We start from the raw sequence: 12,169 nt of genomic DNA on the forward strand, positions 1-12,169 counted from the left end.
CCATTATTGATTACAAAAGTTGCATTGCCTTAGTCTACCTAAAATGATAATATTAATGAATGATCATTTTAGGCTATATATCATTAAATATTATATTTTACAAAATGTTTGATGAAATAATTATTAGTATACATAATGTGTAATGAATATACAATGACTTACCAACTAATTGAACTTTCTTATTTTTTTATTTTTATATGATGAAAAAAAAAAAACTTCTGATCTCGGACTACTACTAAAAGTCTTGGTCTTGACTCGGACTCAGTGTGTCCCGGTCTTGGTCTTAATTGGACTTGGCTCTAGCTGTCTTGGCTGCAATACAATAATACAATACTACATAGTGATCTGGATTTTTGCATGTTGGGAAAAGGGAATAGGGGACAGTTTTGGACACACCTACATTTGGCAGCTTAACCACCTCCTCTTAGCTCTTTCATTGGTTACAGCCTGAACGACTTGTTAAGTTACATTGCCTACCTTCTCATACTGCAGGACTCGTGAATGTTTAGAGTCCTAAAAAAATTAAACGTCTGAAAATATCGGAGGGCCTCCTTAGCTCTCCTCTTAAACCACCAGATCATCCGCACCAGTCACTTCCAGTTAAGCCTCAAATGGAGTTCAAAATCAGAATCGGGCCTCTCTCTCTCTCTGTGTCTCTACCCACCTTTCTACCCACATGTCACTCTCTCTCCATCTGTATTCTGCAGCTGTTTACCCAACTGAAGGGATTCAGTAGCTGATGTTAAAAGGTGGAATATGAATGAATTTTTTACTACATTGTAGCAGATCCTGGTTCCAGTGGGTGCTGGAGTACTCCACGACTCAGAGCTGATTATTTTTTCCAGGGCTTTTCACGACGCTGCTGCGGTATTTAAATATTAAGCATTTTCTAGGTGATGTGCATCAGAAAGACGAAATAATTCATATCTCGTGTCTTAGAGTTGACTTGAGTTGACAGTCCTACCCGGATCCTGACTTTCTAGCAGATCTACACACCAGTAGTGGCAGTTACAATGAAAATGAACATTATGTAATATGATATTAATAAGATGAGAAGTGCTTTGTTTACTGATATTATCCCTAATCCACAGTGACAAGATTGTAGAGCTACTTTCAGTGCCAGATAGTATAACTAGCATAGTAATGGCAATCAGTCACAAAGTGTGTGTCTGTGTGTGTTTGCCCATGGTTAATGCCGTGTGTGTGTGTGTGTGTGTGTGTGTGTGTGTGTGCGTGTCTCTCTATCAGTGCAGAGCAGCAGGGAGACAGGCAGATGTTGGGGTGGGTTTCAGCCCATGGCTGGTTGCGTCTGCCTCTGTTTGCACTCCTGCATGCCTAGTGAACAGAAATGAAGGCCAAACAAAAGACAGACTCACTCTGCTGAGCTTTGCCACCGAAAAGCCCAGCAAACGTGAATCCCCATCTTGCGGGAATTCTGAGTTATTGTGCAAAACCACTGGGTTATTATTGTCATTTCAATATGAAAGGAGCACCACATTTACATATACATAAATCTGACCTTTTACATTTCAATAATTTAGCATAACTTAGCATAGACGTCAGTGAGAATGGCTTTGATGGCTGGGGCTTGTTATTTGAACACATCCAATGTAGCCTTGTTAACGCGAGCACACTTGTTAGTCTTTTGGTTCACTGTTAATAACGTCCTACAGTACCAGTCAAAAGTTTGGACACACTTGGTTGGACACACGTGTGCTGATCATCATCTTAAAAACATTTCATCCAAATGCTAGGCTGACCTTTTTATTTTTATATATTTATTTTTTAACAAAAGAGGACACTGGAGACACACAGGTATCCACCATAGTTAGGATGTCGTGGCTGAGGAGGTTCAGGTAGGCCTAGATCACATGTTGATTTGGGATGGTTATAGGCTATAAAGGCTATTTTTTGCTCATACTTAATGAGTTAATCTTTATGCATTAGTGTACATTATCACACTATAGTTGCATGGTTCGAGAGGTATTTTCACTCTCGCACACACTGCCACGGTCCTACAACTTAGGCCTGCATACCCGAAGACGACAAAAATTGTGGTTTTATTATTAGTACTATTAGTTGTGGTGGTAGCAGTATTTTACTATTCTACTGTGTCACACACAGGCCTGTATAGGTTGAATTCTTTAATTCTATAGATTTTGACTGAAATAGAAAAAGTAAGAAAGCATCTGAAAACCTAGAGCAGCATTATGTAGCATTGTACCTTAAAATAGCAGCTTCAAAGTCATGCTGATGCTCCACTGAATGAAAGAGGTAAAATAGCATCTGTTATTGCTTCACAGGGCTTGGCATGCTGCTACCTGCCCTATGTAACTGTGCATAACCCATATTTGTCTTATCACTGTAATTCTCAGCCTGTCCAGAAATGCATGTGTAAAGCGCGTCCTTTAGGTGTGGCTTAAACAGGGTTCCCGCAGGGTCTTAAAAAGTCTTAAAATGTCTAAAATTCAAAACTTTAAAAGTAAGGCCTTAAAAAGACGGACAGACGACCATCCAAGGTTTAAAATTCAATTTTGTCAGGTCTTAAATTTTTTAGTTATTTAAATTTAGTTTATTTGTAGTTTAATCTGAGGTTTTCTGTTTCTGGGGGGCTACCAGGCTTTTAACTGGTACTGTATCTAGTTGTCGACCACAAAGAAACACCATTAAACAGGTTTCTACACCTATTAATGGAAGTAGAGTTTGATGGCAGTCTCAGATGAAATGGTCACAGGAATTTAAAGGCATATCCCAATTTCCTGAACTAACAGAAGTATTGCTGTTGGGGCCCAAGCACATTTTATCATTTAGCTTAATGTATTTTAAGTGCATCCAGAAGCTACGGTCAAAAACCTTGGTGTAATTCTAGATGCAAGTTTATTATGAGTTCTGTGTAAGTAACATTACACTATATTGACAAAAGTATTGGGACACCTACTCATTCATTGAATTCAAGGGTAAATAAGTAACTGTCTATACAGTCCAGGGATAGCTTTCTGTTAGATTCTGCAACATTGCTGTGAGAATTTGATTGCATTCAGCAACCAGAGTGTAAGATGTTAGATGACCCCCCAAAGTATTGGATAGAGCACTATCATTATAGAGAATGCAGTTCCAATTTTCAACAACAGGTGACAACAGGTTCATGTGCAACTTGGCATGTAGCTAAATGCATTCATTAAAAGGGACATATTCAGAAGACACATGCCAACCCTACAAGAGTTCTAGACTACTATTAGTAGTCATGCTAATGACTGATTGCTCTGTCTCTCTAAATAGGTTCCAACTAGTTCAGAATTACACAGCCTAAACAGTTTGTTTAGTCTGATCCCAGTCTGGTCCCGTTCAGTTTTTGCAACCTTCTAAACTGCAAGGTTTTGCTTATGACATTTAAGGCCATTCATAGCTCAGCCTATTTAACTGGTCTAGTGGTGTAGCCATTCCAGACTACTTCGCTCAGATGGAGCAGGATTACCAAAAGCACATTTTTTTACATAGCTTCTAAACTCTGGAATAGTATTCCTGTGAGTATTATTAAGAATACATACTGAATAGGGTTTTTTTAAGCGTTCAGGCCACATCATCAGAATATGTTAATGTGGGAGGAGAACTCTGAGAACTTGGGCTGGTGTTCAGGTGGTTTCTGCCTTGAGCTAGAAGGCCTTACATTGGTGTAAGATTGGGAGAAGGAGGGGCTTTAGGCATGTTCCTCCTCCTAAAATAGTTCATGAGTTCATTTAAATCCAGATTAAAACACGTTTGTTTAGGATAGCCTAGATTACTGTCTCTTGTTAGCACATGTCGTTTAATTGTGCTGTTATTTCATTTCGACTGTGTTATTTAATTTTTTTATTCATGTGCCAGTATAAAGCGCTTTATGGCTAAAATGAAGTGACATTATTGATTACTATTCTTCTTCTGTTTATTATTATTATTACATTTGTCTTACAATGTGATTAACACAAATTTGCTTTTACCCAAATATATACAGTTTTTCTGCCAAGGCTGTCCAGGCTAATCTCTCTCTCTCGCTCTCTCTCTCTCGCTCTCTCTCGCTCGCTCTCGCTCGCTCTCGCTCTCATCTGTTAGGGAGGCATCTGGAGGTTTAGAGCCAAGCGCATTGAGCTCCCAGTACCGCAGGGGTGCTCACCCTGTGTCCACTGCCGTGTCAGACTGCACTGACTGCCACGAGCTGGAGACCCTGATGCCTCCCTTAACCCACGAGCCTGCTCTTCCACTCACCGAACCCAATGAGCAGCAAAGCCTCATGAGCAGTGTAGGCGCTGCTGATGATCCAGCAGAGCCCAAGGTGAGAACTCTTCAGGTGAAAATCAATTATTTAAAAAATTGTGAAACCTGTACTATTTGTTCTCAGTGTGAGCCACTTATAAGCTAGCCACTTATGATCGAATCACCTCATATGGTATGTCAATGTCAGGTATGAATGAGCTCTTAAGAGACCATATTCATGCTTTTTGTTTATACCACGTTTTCCGGGGTCACAGTGTGAGAATGAGTTGGTTGTCAAGTGCATCAAGAAGTATTTTTTTTTGGCTTTTCCCCAAGGAACCACTTCTGTGCTGCTTCCGCCTATGTAGCACCCTTTTACATGGTCATGCACAGCAAGCACTGTCATTATTACTATTATTATTATTATTATTACTATTATTTGTGGTGGTAGCAGTATTTTACTATTCTACTGTGTCACACATAGACCTGTGTATGTTTCATTCTTTAATTCTATAGATTTTGATTGAAAAAACTGTAAAAGTAAGAAAGCAACTGAAAACCTAGAGCAGCATTATGTAGCATTTTACCTTAAAATAGCAGCTTCAAAGTAATGTTGTTGCTCCACTGAATAAAAGAGGTAAAATAGCATCTCTTATTGCTACACCGGGCTTGGCACGCTGCTACCTGCCCTATGTAACTGTGCATAACCCATTCCTACAGCATTCCCAGTTCTGTAAATGAAGTAACAATACTCATATACATAAACCTAAATGCTTGTACAGTATCTTTTGGCATATTCCAGCTTAGAAAGCTGGGGTCAGAGCACAGAGTCAGTCATGCTACAGTGCCCGAGGAGCACAAAGGATCGGGTGCTTTGCTTAAGGACCCAAAAGTGTCAGCTTGGCAGAACTGGGTATCGAACCCACAACCTTGAGATCGGTAACCCAGTGCACTGCTCCTATGTGAGTCCTGTCATGAAAGGTTTGGAAAGCCCTGGTTTAAACCACAGGAAACATGGTTATGCAATTCCATTTTCGATTTTGTACTGGCACACATTTGCACATTTTAACTATCCACTATTTCCGCTGGGTTTGTCATAGTAACATACAAGCCCGTTTACACCTGGAATTAACATGCATTTTTGGTGGTCGGATCATGTTCTGATTTTACTTGACCACATTTATTACAGGCGTAAACGTAATGCGTTTTCTGTGTCTAAACATACATCTGAAATACGTCAGAAAATGTTATATTCATATATTATGTATATAACTACAACTGTGGCACTCCCACTTGTGCTTATTTACTGGTAGCTGAGGGCAGTATTACAGAGTATCTTCCCCTGTAGTTTACATAATCTATCCCATTTTCTGAATGTGAGAGCCATCTATTGTTCCCCACCGTTACTCTAATCTGTTCACAGTCTCCTAGAGCCTAGTATCCAAGTATCTCCATAAACTACCCAGATACAAAATGCATGTCAATGCTATATATAAACTGGCTCAATATGCAAAAGATGGGTCTAATCTGTGTCAGGAAACCTTGCCTCTCTTCAGTCATGTTCCGGTCTTCAGGTAGAAGACTGAGGAAAAGGAAAACTGAGAGCAGGGTTAAATTGCCAGGTTTTTAAAAGGTACACCAGCTTTGTACTTTGCCCTCATTGGGCATTTTCCCAGGTGCACTTTCCATATTGATACATGTGGTACGTTTGTAGCTAACGTAGTTGTTGCCTTTCTGTTGCACAATCTATCAGCCATCTTCCACCAGTAGTGGAAATTTGGTGCCCTAGAATCACTACAGTAGTGTGTAGGGCACAGGGCTGTAGTCAGTAATCATATACAGTATATGCTGAATTAGTTATCCTATGTAAAGTAAAGTATGTAATTTCCTCAAATGTATTCACTATAGACAAGAAATAAGTGAGATTTGAGCATGAATGTTCTGTCTTTCCCCCACCCAGCTGACCTGGAACGGTTCAGTCCGCCGAGACTGGACCAACCGGATCACCAGATACAGAGATACGATCATCGAGGACTCCCCCTCTCTCATTAATGGACCGCGGGAAGTCCCAGTCAATGAGAACAGCATGGTGAGAATGAGTTTGTGTGCTGCACACATCTGTGTTTGTGTTTATATATATATATATATATATATATATATATATGTATATATATATATATATATATATAATGTGATACACAGATTGTGTGTGTGTGGGTTGGGGGGGGTCATGCCACTTGTGAGCAAAAAACATGGAGTGAAAGTCATTTTCTTTAAACATCCAGTGAAGAAAAAAAAAACATGACGATAATTAGTATGTGACAGGTGATGCAGTCCGAATGAAGCACTGCAGCTCATATTCCACTTACCAATTACCCAACACACAGAGACGCACACACGGGGGCCGACAGGAAGGAGAGAAATCAAATTAATCCCTGATTTAGCTTTTCGTCACACCTTCTATTGGAAGATTTATTATCCCGGTGACATTTACATCTTCTTCCTACACAGCGCAGAGGACCCGAGAATGAAGCGTCGATGAGCCAATGTTTTCTTAAAAGAGGGTTCGAGGCGAACAGTCAATGTCTCATTGCATAACCATTAGCATGATGGATGGCACATGCCCATCTTGTGCCGGACTTGTTTTCTATATAGGCAGTTGCGTGTTTTGTTTATTATGATAAACAGAAATAAACAGATGGATGACTGGTGCACACTGAATACAGAGTACTTTACTACCATGCTGAAGATACTGTATATTGTGTAATTACAAAAACATTGTAATGGTTGATGTGATGCTTTATTTGACTCGTCAATAGTTCGATCATAATGTATTTCATTGATCACGTAAAGAGCATACTTGGATTTCCTAAATTGGAAAAGGTCTATAAATTAATAGATTAAGAAAATCTGAAAAGATAACAGCTCTATCTTCCTGGCTCTCTCACTTGTGCTTATTTACTGGTAGCTGAAGGCAGTATTACAGAGTGTGTTCCTCTGCAGTTTAAATAGTCCATCCAATTTTCTGATGGAGCCATTATGGGAAACAGAAAATAAAGTACATGTTAATGAGTTGTTGTTTTTTTTATAAGGTAATAATAATGGATTTCATTGATCATGTAAAGAGCATACTCTGATGTAAAGAGCATACTCTGAAAAGATCTATAAATAGATTCTATTAATAGAAATTAATAGATTATGAAAATCTGAATTTCTGAATTTCTCTGTGCATGTATCCTCATGTATCCTTCGGTGCAGACCGTGGCACCAGAAACAAGCAAAGAGTTTGAAACACAGCATCATATTGTGCTTCAGTGAGTTAAAAAAAAAAAAGCAAATGTTTACATCAGGGTTGCTCAGTCCTGGTCCTGGAGATCTACCACCCTGAAGAGTTCAGATCCAACACAGCTGACTCTTTTTTTCAGCTGATTTTTTAGTTGCTCCTGTAGGCCTTCATTATCTGGATCAGGTATAGATTCAGGGTGGAGCTAAATTCGGCAGGGTGGTAGATCTCCAGGACCAGGATTGAACAGCCCTGGTTTACGTCATGTCTTATTCTGTGAGTTTTTTTGACTGGTTGCCAAGCAGAACTCCGATTACTGCCTGACTCATGTACACACAGATTTTTCCCATTATCTGACTGCTGAAAGTGCATGTGAACACGTTGATCCGATTACTGACAAAATCTGATTTTCTGCAGTTATCGGATTGTAAACTGCATGTGAACACGCATGTGAACACGCTCATTGTAATATTCACTGCAGATACGCTGACCCTAACAATTGTATCTAGCGCTGCCAAGGCATGCTTGGATTTAATACAAAGTCTTGATACAGACAGGCACAGACATGGAGAATATATACCACACATCATCACTGTCACACAGAACCTTGTATCTCCATTTTGTGATGTGAATCTGGTTGTTGTTTACATAATTGTTCTACATTTATTGATGACTAGACCAATGGAAATGCCTCACAATTACTATATGAATTACTATTGAAAGCTAAGAAGGTTTTTTCCTTCTTCTGTAAAGAAGATGCAAAATTTTGCCGTGTTTTTGTTTAAATGGAGAATTATCGGTCCACAAGAGTCTGCTTGACACAGACGTTGCTTTTCGTATGTACAATATTGTAATACAGATGAGTAATCTGAAGTGCAGCAAAGCTAAGTGGGTCATAAACAGCAGTATTTCTACAGAAAACCAGTGTAATTCTACAGACATGATTCACAAGAGGGCAGAAGAACGCTGTTGTGCCCCATTCGAATATGAAACTACACTAAATATTATAATTAGGACTGTCAAAGGTAACACACTAATAGCATGCAAAATGAGAAATTATTAATGCCAATCATTTTTTATGCTTTTAACACCTTTTTTTCCTAGTTCTACTTTCCGAGCCATCTGTAGCAGTGTAGGACGAAGCCCAGCTGATTGCAGCCTCTAATTTCAATATGGCTTTTAAAGGCCTTTAAAGCTAAACTTTCTGCACCTTCGGCAGACTGCAGTTGAAGCCTAATGGAAAACATGTGATTTTCATGTTCACTTTCAGGTTCACATGAATCCTCTGATTAAAGTAAGACTGAATTATTTAAAGTCATAAATACATTATGATGAAGCTTATTTTCCCACTCCTACAAATGTAATAAAGATTACCTGCACAAAATAATGTGATAAATCATGATTATTTTAATAATCCACCCCTAATTTTATTATTTATAATAGGATATTTTCTGATTTGTTTTTAATATATGTTAGATTTTGCACTTCCACATAAATAAGTAAGGTGCACGTATTTGTCACTGTACAGTGTGGACTGTACAGCGAAATGTGTCCTCCGCATTTAACCCATCTGGTAGTGAACACACACTCACACACACACACACACGTGTTAGGGGCAGTGAGTACACACACACACCCAGAGCGGTGGGCAGCCAACTCCAGCGCCCGGGGAGCAGAGAGGGTAAAGGGCCTTGCTCAAGGGCCCAACAGTGGCAGCTTGCCGAGCCCGGGAATCGAACCCACAACCCTGTTATCGATATCTCGGCGCTCTAACCGCTGAGCCACCACTGCCCCTACAAGACTGTCTTTGCCATTTGAAAAGCCCTGTTTGTGCAATGAAAATCCTCTAAGCAGCTGCCTAGTGTTCTGGAAATTACAACAACCATTGCTGTCCCAAAAGCAGACAAAGACTATATGAAGATGAAGAAAGGTCTTCAGGTAGCAGGTTCTTCAGCTTGTAGCCTAATTAAGAAATGGCAGTTACAAAGGTGGAAATAAGAGGCCAAATTGAGGTCTGGAAGACCAAAAATGCTGATAGGATTACTGGAGATTCAAGCCAAAAGCCAAAGCCCCTGTTTAACTACAAAAGACCTTCAGGAAGATTTAGCAGTCTCTGGAGTGGTGGTGCACTGGTCTACTGTGCAGTGATACCTGCACAAGCCTGACCTTCATGGTAGAGCTATGAGAGGATTCAGCATCACCACAAAATTCAGCATCAGACGTTTTTGAAGACACATTTAAACAAGTCTTCAAGTACTTGACCCGGCTTGACTTGACTCGGCCATCCCTTAAAACCCACGGAAGATGAGCGTCCAGGCTTTTTTCTATCCTGTCACCAAAGTGGTGGAACGAGCTTCCTCTAGGTGTCCGAACAGCAGAGTCGCTCGCTGTCTTCAAACGCAGACTGAAGTATTATTTAGTATTATGGTCTTCATACTGACTTTTGTGTTTAGTAGCATCTAAGCATAAAGGTACCTTTTGGATCCTAATCTATACAAACTAGCTAAGGTATTTTCTGAGTGAACAGTGAAGCACTTGTGTACGTCACTCTGGATAAGAACATCTGCTAAATGCCTTTAATGTAAAGACACAACTTTTTGGCTGCAATGAGCAGGAATTTCTAGGAATTTCATGGCTACAGAATTTCATGAAAAGAACACCTCTCCAACTGTTCAGTCTTGTTCAGTCATGATTTGGGCTTGTGTTGCAGCTGGTGGCACAGGGAACATTTCATTGGTCGAGAAAAGACAACAAATTCATATAAATACCAGCAAATTCTGAAAGCAAACATCACGTCATCTGTAAAAAAAAAAAAAAAAAAAAAAAAGATTGAGAGGATGGCTTTTACCGCTAAAGGACAAAAGAGCAGTGTAAGCAAGACGACCCAAAAATCTCACATAACCAGAAGACTTTTTGCAAGGAACAAAGAGGGCAAATCCCCCAAACACAATTGGTCAGCCACCTTCTATCCTGATCATCAGTTGACCTTTAAACATCTAGTGTATAATATCAACACTGTTAAAGTTATTACTCATAGAATAACACATGCTTAATATAACGAGTGATTCCAAACTTTTGACCTGAGTGTTCATGTTGTGTCTGCCACAGTGTTAATCATGACTATGTATATATGTCTTTTCAGAACGGTCATGAGGAGCGGCTACATTCGCTGGGCTCTAATCGGGTGGAGGCTGAAGTGATCGTGCACTCGGAGCTGTCTGAAGCAGTGGACGGAGTTCAGAGTGACACTGATCTTTCTTTGGGGTCTCCTGTCTCTCAAGGCCCCTCTTACGGAGAGGAGGCTCCACCCCAGCCACCCACAACACACCTCCCAGAGAGCCGGCCTCCGTCTCCACCAGTTTCCAACCACACCCTGGGGGTACTGTCTAATCACAACGGGCCACTGGAGAGCAATGGTCCGTACCAGGTGACTGTGGGAGGGGACAAACTCGAGGGCATGGGGCTCACCAATGGTTTCCATTCCCCTGAGAGCTTGCGGCCCGGCCGGGAAAGCTTAGAGAACGGAGATTACAGACTCTGTCCCAAAAGGAAGGCTCTGTCCCAGCCTGGGCTGCCCCTGTCCCCTCCAGCCTTCGCCACGTCTGGCCTTGTCCAGTCTACCTCAGGTGCACACGGTTACCTGTGCCCCTAAGCTGAAAAGGAGAAGGAAACGAACCACGTTCCCAGTATTCCACAGACGAAGACGGAACACTAGGGTTGGGAGGATCCGCGTGAAGGCAGGTGCCTCTGCAGCGCACCCCCCCCCCCCCTTCTCTCCTCATGGAAAAGTGTCCATCTCTGGTCTATTGCAACTTTGTTCCATTGTTTTATATGTGTGTACATACAGAATATTTTTTTAGCTCTAGTAACCATGGGTATGCATTTTCCTGCATATCAGTGGCACTTTTTGGGGGGAGGGAGGGGTGTGCATGTATTGTATGTATTGATTTGATATACATAGTTACATGCACACATGATTTTATACATATACACTATATAAATATTGTAAAGTTGGAGTTTTCTTACTCTGAGGTGAAAGCAGAGGATCCCGAGGTTGAGGATCAGTCGGTGTGTGAAGAGCAAGAGCGGAATACACTGTTGACTTAAAGGAAAACTCCTGTGTTTTTCAACCAAATCTCCATCCGCCCCATCTGTAGCACACAGTCACTTCCCGACAATAATTTTGCAGAGTTTTTAGAGGCTAATGGGCAAATGCTGCAGCTGGCTACTATTTTAAGCACATTGTGAGTTGGAGGGAGGGGGATGGTCCTGTTACTTTCTAAGCCCTTTTTTTAACCATATTATACCCCTGTTTAATAATGTCCAATGCTTCAGTAGAGTTGTGATGCCAGCCATAACATCTTTTTTAAAGGTTTGTGCTTTTTCAGTGCTTCAGTTTGGCAAATTTAGTACTCTATTTTCCCAATTTGGTACTACTAAATAACCCAACTGTTAGCAACTCCCCCTAGTACTAGCAATGCTCTTAACACTAGGAGTGTAAGGCCACTGTCGGAGGGCAACTGAGGGTCCCCAGCTTCACAACACCAGCTAACAGACACTTGTGTCTGCCTACATTGCTTTAAGAGTAAAGAAGGGAGAGAGCACCATCTACCCAACCGGAGAGTTTACAGCCAATTGGGCTCTCTCGGACTCCGG

At 40.8% G+C, this 12,169-nt stretch overlaps 1 protein-coding gene across 1 annotated transcript in view; it reads left to right on the forward strand.

The window, feature by feature from the left end:
* The window catches only part of igdcc4 (immunoglobulin superfamily, DCC subclass, member 4), a 68,875-nt gene extending 57,526 nt beyond the window's left edge, over positions 1-11,349 (forward strand). Inside the window, exons 18-20 of the mRNA XM_072671669.1 lie at positions 4,090-4,309; positions 6,191-6,319; positions 10,656-11,349. Coding sequence (XP_072527770.1) covers positions 4,090-4,309; positions 6,191-6,319; positions 10,656-11,165 — 859 coding nt within the window. The 3' untranslated portion in view covers positions 11,166-11,349. The remainder of the gene's footprint in view (positions 1-4,089; positions 4,310-6,190; positions 6,320-10,655) is intronic.
* The last annotated feature ends 820 nt before the right edge of the window (positions 11,350-12,169 follow it).

The sequence above is a fragment of the Salminus brasiliensis genome, chromosome 25, assembly GCF_030463535.1.
Source record: "Salminus brasiliensis chromosome 25, fSalBra1.hap2, whole genome shotgun sequence".
NCBI classification, from domain to species: Eukaryota; Metazoa; Chordata; class Actinopteri; order Characiformes; family Bryconidae; genus Salminus; species Salminus brasiliensis.